Here is a 15,405-nt window from a genome sequence, read left to right on the forward strand (position 1 = left end):
ATTATTTAGATTTATAGATTTATAGATTATTTAGATTTATAGATTATTTAGATTTATAGATTTATAGATTATTTAGATTTATAGATTTATAGATTATTTATATTTATAGATTATTTATATTTATAGATTTATTTAGATTATTTAGATTTATAGATTTAAAGATTATTTAGATTTATATATTATAAAGATTAATAGATTATTGGGATTTATAGATTATTTATATTTATAGATTATTTAAATTTATAGATCATTTAGATTTATAGATTATTTTGATTTATAGATTATTTAGATTTATAGATTTATAGATTATTTAGATTTATATATTTATAGATCATTTAGATTTATAGATTTATAGATTATTTAGATTTATTGATTATTTAGATTTATAGATTCATAGATTATTTAGATTTATAGATTTATAGATTATTTAGATTTATAGATTTATAGATTATTTAGATTTATAGATTATTTAGATTTATAGATTATTTAGATTTATAGATTTATAGATTATTAAGATTAATAGATTCATAGATTATTTAGATTTATAGATTTATAGATTATTTAGATTTATAGATTATTTAGATTTATATATTATTTAGATTTATAGATTCATAGATTATTTAGATTTGTAGATTATTTAGATTTATAGATTTATAGATTATTTAGATTTATAGATTTATAGATTATTTAGATTTATAGATTATTTAAATTTACAGATTTATAGATCATTTAGATTTATAGATTATAAAGATTTATAGATTTATAGATTATTTAGATTTATAGATTATTTAGATTTATAGATTTATAGATTATTAAGATTTATAGATTTATAGATTATTTAGATTTATAGATAATTTAGATTTAAAGATTTATACATTATTTAGATTTATAGATTTATAGATTTTTTAGATTTATAGATTATTTAAATTTATAGATTCATAGATTATTAAGATTTATAGATTTATAGATTATTTAGATTTATAGATTATTTAGATAAATAGATTTATAGATTATTTATATTTATAGATTATTTAGATTTATAGATTTATAGATTATTAAGATTTATAGATTGATAGATTATTAAGATTTATAGATTATAAAGATTTATAGATTTATAGATTATTTAGATTAATAGATTTATAGATTATTTAGATTTATAGATTATTTAGATTTATAGATTTATAGATTATTTAGATTTATAGATTATTTAGATTTATAGATCTTTAGATTATTTAGATTTATAGATAATTTAGATTTATAGATTTATAGATTATTTAGATTTATAGATTATTTATATTTATAGATTTATAGATACTTTAGATTCATAGATTATTATGATTTATAGATCATTTAGATTTATAGATTATTTTGATTTATAGATTATTTAGATTTATAGATGTATAGATTATTTATATTTATAGATTTATAGATCATTTAGATTTATAGATTATTTAGATTTAAAGATTATTTAGATTCATAAATTTATAGATTATTTAGATTTATAGATTTATAGATCATTAAGATTTATAGATTATTTAAATTTATAGATTTATAGATTATTTAGATTTATAGATTTATAGATTATTTAGATTAATTTAGATTATTTAGATTTATAGATTTATAGATTATTAAGATTTATTGATAATTTAGATTTATAGATTTATAGATTATTTAGATTTATAGATTTATAGATTATTTAGATTTATAGATTATTTAGATTTATAGATTCATAGATTATTTAGATTTATAGATTTATAGATTATTTAGATTTGTTTAGATTATTTAGATTTATAGATTTATAGATCATTTAGATTTATAGATTATTTAGATTTATAGATTTATAGATAATTTAGATTTATAGATCATTTAGATTTATAGATTATTTAGATATATAGATTCATAGATTATTTAGATTTATTTAGATTATTAAGATTTATAGATTTATAGATTTTTTAGATTTATAGATTATTTAGATTTATAGATTTATAGATTATTAAGATTTATAGATTTATAGATTATTTATATTTCTAGATTATTTAGATTAATAGATTTATAGATTATTTAGATTTATAGATTATTAAGATTTATAGATTTACAGATTTATAGATTTATAGATTATTTAGATTTATAGATTAATAGATTTTTTAGATTTATAGATTATTTAGATTCATAGATTATTTAGATTTATAGATCATTTAGATTTATAGATTATTTACATTTATAGATTTATAGATTATTTAGATTTATAGATTATTTAGATTTATAGATCTATAGATTATTTAGATTTATAGATTATTTAGATTTATAGATTTATAGAGCATTTAGATTTATAGATTATTTATATTTATAGATTTATAGATCATTTAGATTCATAGATTATTATGATTTATAGATCATTTAGATTTATAGATTATTTTGATTTATAGATTATTTAGATTTATAGATTTAAAGATTATTTATATTTATAGATTTATAGATCATTAAGATTTATAGATAATTTAGATTTAAAGATTATTTAGATTTATAAATTTATAGAATATTTAGATTTATAGATTTATAGATCATTAAGATTTATAGATGATTTAGATTTATAGATTTATAGATTATTTAGATTTATAGATTATGTAGATTTATAGATTTATAGATTATTTAGATTTATTTAGATTATTTGAATTTATAGATTTATAGATTATTTTGATTTACAGATTATTTAGATTTATAGATTCATAGATTATTTAGATTTATAGATTTATAGATTATTTAGATTTATTTAGATTATTAAGATTTATAGATTTATAGATCATTTAGATTTATAGATTATTTAGATTTATAGATTTATAGATTATTTAGATTTATAGATCATTTAGATTTATAGATTATTTAGATTTATTGATTATTTAGATTTATAGATTCATAGATTATTTAGATTTATAGATTTATAGATTATTTAGATTTATAGATTTATAGATTATTTAGATTTATAGATTATTTAGATTTATAGATTATTTAGATTTATAGATTTATAGATTATTAAGATTTATAGATTCATAGATTATTTAGATTTATAGATTTATAGATTATTTAGATTTATAGATTATTTAGATTTATATATTATTTAGATTTATAGATTCATAGATTATTTAGATTTGTAGATTATTTAGATTTATAGATTTATAGATTATTTAGATTTATAGATTTATAGATTATTTAGATTTATAGATTATTTAAATTTATAGATTTATAGATCATTTAGATTTATAGATTATAAAGATTTATAGATTTATAGATTATTTAGATGTATAGATTATTTAGATTTATAGATTTATAGATTATTAAGATTTATAGATTTATAGATTATTTAGATTTATAGATAATTTAGATTTAAAGATTTATACTTTATTTAGATTTATAGATTTATAGATTTTTTAGATTTATAGATTATTTAAATTTATAGATTCATAGATTATTAAGATTTATAGATTTATAGATTATTTAGATTTATAGATTATTTAGATAAATAGATTTATAGATTATTTATATTTATAGATTATTTAGATTTATAGATTTATAGATTATTAAGATTTATAGATTGATAGATTATTAAGATTTATAGATTATAAAGATTTATAGATTTATAGATTATTTAGATTAATAGATTTATAGATTATTTAGATTTATAGATTATTTAGATTTATAGATTTATAGATTATTTAGATTTATAGATTATTTAGATTTATAGATCTTTAGATTATTTAGATTTATAGATAATTCAGATTTATAGATTTATAGATTATTTAGATTATAAGATTATTTATATTTATAGATTTATAGATACTTTAGATTCATAGATTATTATGATTTATAGATCATTTAGATTTATAGATTATTTTGATTTATAGATTATTTAGATTTATAGATGTATAGATTATTTATATTTATAGATTTATAGATCATTTAGATTTATAGATTATTTAGATTTAAAGATTATTTAGATTCATAAATTTATAGATTATTTAGATTTATAGATTTATAGATCATTAAGATTTATAGATTATTTAGATTTATAGATTTATAGATTATTTAGATTTATAGATTTATAGATTATTTAGATTAATTTAGATTATTTAGATTTATAGATTTATAGATTATTTAGATTTATTGATAATTTAGATTTATAGATTTATAGATTATTTAGATTTATAGATTTATAGATTATTTAGATTTATAGATTATGTAGATGTATAGATTTATAGATTATTTAGATTTATTTAGATTATTTAGATTTATAGATTTATAGATTATTTAGATTAATAGATTAGTTAGATTTATGGATTCATAGATTATTTAGATTTATAGATTTATAGATTATTTAGATTTGTTTAGATTATTTAGATTTATAGATTTATAGATCATTTAGATTTATAGATTATTTAGATTTATAGATTTATAGATAATTTAGATTTATAGATCATTTAGATTTATAGATTATTAAGATATATAGATTCATAGATTATTTAGATTTATTTAGATTATTAAGATTTACAGATGTATAGATTTTTTAGATTTATAGATTATTTAGATTTATAGATTTATAGATTATTAAGATTTATAGATTTATAGATTATTTATATTTCTAGATTATTTAGATTAATAGATTTATAGATTATTTAGATTTATAGATTATTTAGATTTATAGATTTATAGATTATTAAGATTTATAGATTTATAGATTTATAGATTTATAGATTATTTAGATTTATAGATTAATAGATTTTTTAGATTTATAGATTATTTAGATTCATAGATTATTTAGATTTATAGATCATTTAGATTTATAGATTATTTACATTTATAGATTTATAGATTATTTAGATTTATAAATTCTTTAGATTTATAGATCTATAGATTATTTAGATTTATAGATTATTTAGATTTATAGATTTATAGATTATTTAGATTTATAGATTATTTATATTTATAGATTTATAGATCATTTAGATTCATAGATTATTATGATTTATAGATCATTTAGATTTATAGATTATTTTGATTTATAGATTATTTAGATTTATAGATTTAAAGATTATTTATATTTATAGATTTATAGATCATTAAGATTTATAGATTATTTAGATTTAAAGATTATTTAGATTTATAAATTTATAGAATATTTAGATTTATAGATTTATAGATCATTAAGATTTATAGATGATTTAGATTTATAGATTTATAGATTATTTAGATTTATAGATTATGTAGATTTATAGATTTATAGATTATTTAGATTTATTTAGATTATTTGGATTTATAGATTTATAGATTATTTTGATTTATAGATTATTTAGATTTATAGATTCATAGATTATTTAGATTTATAGATTTATAGATTATTTAGATTTATTTAGATTATTAAGATTTATAGATTTATAGATCATTTAGATTTATAGATTATTTAGATTTATAGATTTATAGATTATTTAGATTTATAGATCATTTAGATTTATAGATTATTTAAATATATAGATTTATAAATTATTTAGATTTATTTAGATTATTAAGATTTATAGATTTATAGATCATTTAGATTTATAGATTTTTTAGATTTATAGATTCATAGATTATTGAGATGTATAGATTATTTAGATGTATAGATTCATAGATTATTTAGATTTATAGATTTATAGATTATTTAGATTTATAGATTATTTAGATTTATAGATTTATAGATTATTTATATTTATAGATTATTTCGATTCATAGATTTATAGATTATTTAGATTTATATAATATTAAGATTAATAGATTATTGGGATTTATAGATTTTTTATATTTATAGATTATTTTAATTTATAGATTATTTAGATTTATAGATTATTTAGATTTATAGATTATTTAGATTTATAGATTAATAGATTATTTAGATTTATAGATTTATAGAATATTTAGATTTATAGATTTATAGATCATTTAGATTTATAGATTTATAGATTATTTAGATTTATTTATTATTTAGATTTATAGATTCATAGATTATTTAGATTTATAGATTTATAGATTATTTAGATTTATAGAATCTTTAGATTTATAGATTTATAGATTATTTAGATTTATAGATTATTTAGATTTATAGATTATTTAGATTTATAGATTTATAGATTATTTAGATTTGTAGATTATTTAGATTTATAGATTTATAGATTATTTAGATTTATAGAATTATAGATTATTTAGATTTATAGATTATTAAAATTTATAGATTTATAGATCATTTAGATTTATAGATTATTAAGATTTATAGATTTATAGATTATTTAGATGTATATATTATTTAGATTAATAGATTTATAGATTATTTAGATTTATAGATTATTTAGATTTATAGATTTATAGATTATTAAGATTTATAGATTTATAGATCATTAAGATTTATAGATTATTTAGATTTATAGATATATAGATTATTTAGATTTATAGATTATTTAGATTCATAGATCTATAGATTATTTAGATTTATAGATTATTTAGATTTATAGATTATTTATATTTATAGATTCATAGATCATTTAGATTCATAGATTATTATGATTTATAGATCATTTAGATTTATAGATTATTTTGATTTATAGATTATTTAGGTTTATAGATTTATAGATTATTTATATTTATAGATTTATAGATCATTTTGATTTATAGATTATTTAGATTTAAAGATTATTTAGATTTATAAATTTATAGATTATTTAGAATTATTTAGATTATTAAGATTTATAGATTTATAGATTATTTAGATTTGTAGATTATTTAGATTTATAGATTCATAGATTATTTAGATTTATAGATTTATAGATCATTAAGATTTATTTAGATTATTTAGATTTATAGATTTATAGATCATTTAGATTTATAGATTATTTATATTTATAGATTTATAGATCATTAAGATTTATAGATTATTTAGATTTAAAGATTATTCATATTTATAAATTCATAGATTATTTAGATTTATTTAGATTATTTAGATTTATAGATTTATAGATTATTTAGATTTATAGATTTTTTAGATTTATAGATTCATAGATTATTTAGATTTATAGATTTATAGATAATTTAGATTTATTTAGATTATTTAGATTCATAGATTTATAGATCATTTAGATTTATAAATTTATAGATTATTTAGATTTATTTAGATTATTTAGATTTATAGATTCATAGATTATTTAGATTTATAAATTTATAGATTATTTAGATTTATTTAGATTATTTAGATTTATGGATTTATAGATCATTTAGATTTATTTAGATTATTAAGATTTATAGATCATTTAGATTTATAGATTTATAGATTATTTAGATTTATAGATCATTTAGATTTATAGATTTTTTAGATTTATAGAGTCATAGATTATTTAGATTTATAGATTTTTTAGATTTATAGATTTATAGATTATTTAGATTTATAGATTGTTTAGATTCATAGATTCATAGATTATTTAGATTTATAGATTTATAGATTATTTAGATTTATAGATTATTTAGATTTATAGATTTATAGATCATTTAGATTCATAGATTTTTTAGATTTATAGATATATAGATTTTTTAGATTTATAGATTTATAGATTATTTAGATTTATTTAGATTATTTAGATTTATAGATTTATAAATTATTTAGATTTATAGATCATTTATATTTATAGATTATTTATATTTATTGATTATTTAGATTTATGGATTTATAGATTATTTAGATTTATAGATTATTTAGATTTATAGATTTATAGATTATTTAGATTTATAGATTTATAGATTATTTAGATTTATTTAGATTATTTAGATTTATAGATTTATAGATTATGTAGATTTATAGATTATTTAGATTTATAGATTTATAGATGTTTTAGATTTATAGATTTATAGATTATTTAGATTTATTTAGATTATTTAAATTTATAGATTTATAGATTTATAGATTATTTATATTTATAGATTATTTAGATTTATAGATTATTTATATTTATAGATTATTTAGATTTATAGATTTATAGATCATTTACATTTATAGATTATTAAGGTTTATAGATTTATAGATTATTTTGATTTATAGATTTATAGATTATTTAGATTTATTTAGATTATTTAGATTTATAGATTTATAGATTATTTAGATTTATAGATTATTTAGATTTATAGATTTATTGATTATTTAGATATATAGATTATTTAGATTTTTAGATTTATAGATTATTTAGATTTATAGATCATTTATATTTATAGATTAATTAGATTTATAGATTTATAGATTATTTAGATTGATAGATTTATAGATTATTAAGATTTATAGATTTATAGATTATTTAGATTTATAGATTATTTAGATTTATAGATTATTTAGATTTATAGATTATTTAGATTTATAGATTTATAGATTATTTAGATTCATAGATTATTTAGATTTATAGATTTATAGATTATTTAGATTTATAGATTATTTAGATTTATAGATCTATAGATTATTTAGATGTATAGATTATTTAGATTTATAGATTTATAGATTATTTAGATTTATAGATTATTTATATTTATAGATTTATAGATCATTTAGATTCATAGATTATTATGATTTATAGATCATTTAGATTTATAGATTATTTTGATTTATAGATTATTTAGATTTATAGATTTATAGATTATTTATATTTATAAATTTATAGATCATTTAGATTTATAGATTATTTAGATTTATAGATTTATAGATTATTTAGATTTATAGAATTATAGATCATTAAGATTTATAGATGATTTAGATTTATAGATTTATAGATTATTTAGATTTATAGATTTATAGATTATTTAGATTTATATAGATTATTTAGATGTATAGATTTATAGATTATTTAGATTTATAGATTATGTAGATTTATAGATTTATAGATTATTTAGATTTATAGATGTATAGATTATTTAGATTTATAGATTATGTAGATTTATAGATTTATAGATTATTTAGATTTATTTAGATTATTTAGATTTATAGATTCATAGATTATTTAGATTTATAGATTATTTAGATTTATAGATTCATAGATTATTTCGATTTATAGATTTATAGATTATTTAGATTTGTGTAGATTTATAGATTTATAGATTTATAGATTATTTAGATTTATAGATTATTTAGATTTATAGATTTATAGATTATTTAGATTTATAGATTATTTAGATTTATAGATTTATAGATTATTTAGATGTATAGATTTATAGATTATTTATATTTATAGATTATTTAGATTTATTGATTTATAGATTATTTAGATTTATAGATTATTTAGATTTATAGATTTATAGATTATTTAGATTTATAGATTTATAGATTATTTAGATTTATAGATTTATAGATTATTTAGATTTATTGATTTATAGATTATTTAGATTTATAGATTATTTAGATTTATAGATTTATAGATTATTTAGATTTATAGATTTATAGATTATTTAGATTTATTGATTTATAGATTATTTTGATTTATAGATTATTTAGATTTATAGATTTATAGATTATTTATATTTATAGATTTATAGATCATTTAGATTTATAGATTATTTAGATTTATAGATTTATAGATTATTTAGATTTATAGAATTATAGATCATTAAGATTTATAGATGATTTAGATTTATAGATTTATAGATTATTTAGATTTATAGATTTATAGATTATTTAGATTTATTTAGATTATTTAGATGTATAGATTTATAGATTATTTAGATTTATAGATTATGTAGATTTATAGATTTATAGATTATTTAGATTTATAGATGTATAGATTATTTAGATTTATAGATTATGTAGATTTATAGATTTATAGATTATTTAGATTTATTTAGATTATTTAGATTTATAGATTCATAGATTATTTAGATTTATAGATTATTTAGATTTATAGATTCATAGATTATTTCGATTTATAGATTTATAGATTATTTAGATTTGTGTAGATTTATAGATTTATAGATTTATAGATTATTTAGATTTATAGATTATTTAGATTTATAGATTTATAGATTATTTAGATTTATAGATTATTTAGATTTATAGATTTATAGATTATTTAGATGTATAGATTTATAGATTATTTATATTTATAGATTATTTAGATTTATTGATTTATAGATTATTTAGATTTATAGATTATTTAGATTTATAGATTTATAGATTATTTAGATTTATAGATTTATAGATTATTTAGATTTATAGATTTATAGATTATTTAGATTTATTGATTTATAGATTATTTAGATTTATAGATGATTTAGATTTATAGATTTATATATTATTTAGATTTATAGATTGTTTAGATTTATATATTATTTAGATTTATAGAGATTTATGAAGATTATGGAACATGCTGCTGTTGTTATTGTTGTTGAGCATCATTCAAATGATTATTGTTTGCATCCGTTCCCCGATATCTTTCTAGTTGTAATTCTTTCTAGAAAGTCATTAGGGACTTATGGGAGGAATACGTGAAGATTACCAACATCCCTAAGTAAAAGTATTCTTGTGGAATGAACTGGATTCGAACTTGGAACACCCAGACTGTCAGTCCATATCGTTAACCCCTTAGCAACCACTTCTTGTCTGCTTTTGCTGCTTAAAATCATCAATAAAAAGCTTCTTCTCATTGAGTGACACAATTCACCGGGTACATGGTAACCCAATCATCAGTCTCTCAGATTTTGTTGGTCTGTATACTTTCATATACAATTGTTGATCTGTATACTTTCATATACAATTATTGGTTTGTATACTTTCATATACAATTGTTGGTCTGTATACTTTTATATACAATTGTTGGTCTGTATACTTTCATATACAATTGTTGGTCTGTATACTTTCACAATATTTCTCTACCATGATTCTCATTCTGTCATGACATCATAGATCTTCAGCAACTCCGGACATGCGTTTAGTCCCATATTTCCATCAATCGCAGCAGTAAACGAGGTAATTAAAAGACTAAGCTGAGATATACAGAAACTACTCAGACACAGTATCACAACTTGGGTGATGCTATGATTCTTACTTTCCTTAAAAAGGAGAAAAAATAGAAATAACAAATTTTCGAGGTAAAATTAAAATTGTAGCCAAAATGATTTATAAATCTCACGAAGAATAAAATCTTTATTATGGCTGTTAGTACAGTAGTCAAAAACATGTAAATAATGTCAGGAAGTTTCATGAAGATATTAGATTATTTGCATATTTTTGCAAGTAAACAATATATATAGTCAAGATAAGCTATAAAGTTAAGAGCAATCACTTAAATATAGACACATTGGTCAAATGGAAAAATTATAATGCAAAATAAATTCCTTCATTTTTCCTGATTTATTTAAAAAAAATGTTTGTAGATGTTTGCCAGTGAAAAATTAAAAAATTTTCATGAAAAACGAACCAACAAATGCTGGTGATTTCTATGTAACATCCAAAGAGAGTCTGTTTAAACTTTAGCTCAACTCAGCAATAGATTTTGTTTAATTTTTAAGGATGTCAAACTGCTTATTACAGTCCAGCAGATGTGGCCATTGTTATAATGTTGCATGCAATGTCAGAAGCGGAAATTGTCTGGAAGGATGCATTTCTGGTTATACTGAAGACAAGTGTGACATTACTGACATTAAACGTTGGTGTTTTGATTATGTAAAAATGTGATTATTGTGATTACTATTTTGAACATCTTTCACGTGAGACGACTATTACATGTGTAGGTACAACTAATGTAATATTTATTAGTGAAAACTGTGGGCTCAATAGTTCAAGGTCAACTGAGGCTTCTGAATTTTTTAAAAATTCAATTTTCACCCCAAACAAGGCACAGTGCAACTTTGAAGTAGGGGGCTACTATCGGGGACATAAGTTGCAGGGGTATTATGAAGGGAGATGAGTAGCAAGATGTTTGTTCATATTTCACTTGAACTTCTGTATATCAGTACAGTTGGGAAAGCAGAATCCCGGAAGTCTAGTCTAGCAGTTCTGGGGAAGAAACTATTAGAGTAGAAGGCCTTCTTACACCTAGGGATCTCTTCTGTGAAGGGGTGGGATTGAGTTGCTTATCGGGTTTGTTGGGAGTATTTATGTCTAGGGGGTACAAGTGCTTGTAGTTCATCAGAGCATTTACCATTTAAGTACTTGTAGAATGGGCAGAGGGATGAACATTTCGTCGATGGGACAGAGGCTGAAGGCTAGATGACAGTTCTGGACTTATCAGGTTGGCGACTCTCTTTTGAACCCTGTTCAGGAGTGAGAGACAAGTAGCAGATGCACCAGTAGAAAAGGTTTCTTGTAATTATTGAAGGAAACAAGTTTAGTCTTGGCAACATTGAATGTGACCATCCATTTTTGTCCTCATTCCACTACAGATTTGAAGTCATCCTTTAGTGTTTTTGCCATTTCCTTAGATATGTGTTCATTTGTTTTCCCCTCGTACCTGTTATAGAGAATAGTGTCATCAGCAAATATACCCATTTTAGAAACAATTTTATCCGGGAGGTCATTTATGAATATCAGGAATAATAAAGGTCAAAGGATAGACCCCTGAGGTACTCTCGCATTTATATCATATTGTTTGGATGTACGACTGTCGAACACAACTTGGATTTTTCTCCTACTTTAGAAGGATTTAATTACATTATGTATTCTTCCAGTGATGCTATATGATCTAATTTTCCTTAGAAGACAATCGTGGCATACCCTGTCAAAAGCCTTAGATATATCGGGGGTTACTGCTCTACCCTCCCCTGTTTTGTCCAGTGAACGGTATATACGTTCAGAGATTACAGTTAGGATATCTGCTGTGGAACGGGCTTGCCTAAATCCATATTGCTTGTCGGTCAGGAGTTTAGCAACTGTACGGTGATGGACTAGAGCTTGATTAATTAAGGACTCAAATATTTTGGTGAAAAGCAGGAGAAGGCTAATGGGACGATAATTTAATAGGTCAGTTCTTTCCTAGAATTCTTGAAAACTAGTATCACAGAAGCGGTTTTCCAGCAGTCAGGAAAGCAAGATTCGTTAAATTCACTATACATCAATATTCACCTCAGATTTTGGTAGAAGAATATGGTAAGCGAGTTTCTTAAATCTCAATAGTGCAGCTTGATTTGGCTAAGGATAACTTTAATGTCAGAGCAAAGCTTGAAGAAAAAATCCTCCTGGTAATACAAGTGTATTAATATCTGTAACGTAAAAATCTTACGTTCAGGTGGTGATGAAGTCGCTGAAGGCGTTTTTGATATTGCTTACGTTTTTAAAACATTTCTTATGAAAAAGTTTTTAAAACATTTCTTATGAAAAAGTGGTAGTCGGTGAGTGAGAGGGCTGGAGAGTATGGCAAATAATTTATAATATAGTAATAATTTTCCTTTTCTCTGAAAAATGTGCTATTTCTTCATCCGTTTGAAAGGGGGACAAAGAAATAAATCACTGTTTACGAGTCTCCCGTCCGCAGCTTGTAATAGGCTCTGTCACTCTTACACCGGTCTCCTTTCTCTGACAGGGTTAACGTCTTCAAGAAATGTTGTTTTTTGAGACACAATTTCAACCTCTCAATAAAGGCCTTAGGGACGGTTGAGAATTTTACGTCGCTCGCTGAGTCCGATAGAATTCCAAAAAAACAGGACTTCACTGTCCGAAGTCTTCTTTGGAATTCATTTGAAAATATGGAAGAAAGATTTCTGGAATTCACTTCACAGCCCAACTAATCGGCGTTAAGCAATGCTGATGGCTACCAAGAAAAAAGGGAAGTCATTAACAGAGAGAGAGAGAGAGAGAGAGAGAGAGAGAGAGAGAGAGAGAGAGAGAGAGAGAGAGAGAGTGACAGTGACAGTGAGATTACACCAACTAAACGATGTGAACAGTAGTCTGAATAATCCAAATAATAAGAGATAGGTGAGTTTGGAAGTAATTTTTTAAAAGCCGTCCAACATATGTGAGCATGTAAAACAGATGATGATGATGATGATGGTGATGATGATGATGATTTAGTTGCCTCAATTTTATAAAATTCATTTTCATTTATGTTTTTCAATAATTCTAATAAATTTCAACATTTTCTTATAAGGATGTCCGACTGGTTATTACGGTCCAAAATGCCTAAGCAAATGTGGTAATTGTTACAATGTTGCATGCAATGTTATTAGCGGATATTGTCCGGAGGGATGCATTTCTGGTTATACTGGAAGCAAGTGTGACGCCGTTGTAAATACAGGTTGGTAAAAGAATAATCGTTTTATCATGGATTGTTTTGATCATGTGACTATTTTATCTTAAAACTTTAAAAAGTAGGCATGTTGCTTTGTGAAAATATTTCCATTTATTCCATTTTGTTTGCTGCATGTAACAATTGTGTGGCATTTAAAAACGAAGTGAAATACTCTTTTGCAGCTAAGTTGGTTTAAAATATAAATGAGAATTTAATGTTTCATACTGAAAAAAGACAGAAGATGTAGGATCACCAGCTTTGAAAAGTGTGTGCATGCGAAAGATGTTTTTTTTTTTTACATAGGCATCACCACATTATCAAGGGCAAGAGGCCACTCAAGGATAAGGGTTAAAGAGTATACAGTAGAAATTGGACAATATAATAATCGTTAGTAATGAAAATTCGGTAAATTTGATAACTTATATGGAACGGCTAATCAAGAACTTATTTACGTTAGACTTGAAGACAACCACATTGTAGTCAGCCGGAAAGCAGGAAAACGGAAGACAATTCCACAGGCGTGCAGTTCTAAGAAAGAAGCTTTGTTCATGGAATCTACGTTTAGGTTTAGGCACAGATAAAGAGTGAAGGGAATTATTGATAGTGTTTACAGCTAGACGAGTGTTTCTTGTGAAAGTTAGGCAAGTGGGGACCTTAGACTGAAGCTCAGTCGAACACTTTCCATGAAAATAACGATACATCAGAGACAAACTCGCAAGATCTCTTCTGTGAGATAGAGGTTGCAGGGAAGAGAAAAGGAGATCTCCTACGAGGCTACGAAGTCTATTTTGAACTCTATCAAGGCAGGACAAGTCCTTTCTAGCAGCTCCTGCCCGGATGTGGCAACAGTATTCCATCCTTGGACGTACCGGGTTCTTATAGATAGAGAATGGCATCAGCAGTGAGATATCTACCGGATCGATAGAAAGATCCCACCATTTTTCCAGCGGCCTTGGCAACAGATTTGATGTACGTGTTCCATTTAAGATCAGGAGTAATGGTCAAGCCCAGAAGCTTGTCAAAACTTGAGGCCTCCTGAAGACGAGAGCCATTCATTTCAATTGATGCCAGATGTGGATCAGAATGTTGATGATGTAAAGAGAGAAGCTTGGTTTTAGATGCATTAAAAGTAACCAGCCAC

General features: G+C 20.7%; 1 protein-coding gene across 18 annotated transcripts in view; it reads left to right on the forward strand.

Moving 5' to 3' along the window:
* LOC145277807 (uncharacterized) overlaps nucleotides 1-15,405 on the forward strand; it is a 262,143-nt gene that overhangs the window by 40,695 nt on the left and 206,043 nt on the right. For 16 of the 18 annotated variants that reach the window (XM_080129669.1, XM_080129671.1, XM_080129670.1 and 13 more), the window contains exon 5: nucleotides 14,124-14,270. The exons of the other annotated variants lie outside the window; for them this stretch is intronic. In XM_080129669.1, the coding sequence (XP_079985795.1) occupies nucleotides 14,124-14,270 (147 nt within the window). The remainder of the gene's footprint in view (nucleotides 1-14,123; nucleotides 14,271-15,405) is intronic. 18 annotated transcript variants of the gene reach the window in all.

Source organism: Euprymna scolopes, chromosome 6 (assembly GCF_053919585.1).
Source record: "Euprymna scolopes isolate OS-2025 chromosome 6, ASM5391958v1, whole genome shotgun sequence".
In the NCBI taxonomy this organism is placed as follows: domain Eukaryota; kingdom Metazoa; phylum Mollusca; class Cephalopoda; order Sepiida; family Sepiolidae; genus Euprymna; species Euprymna scolopes.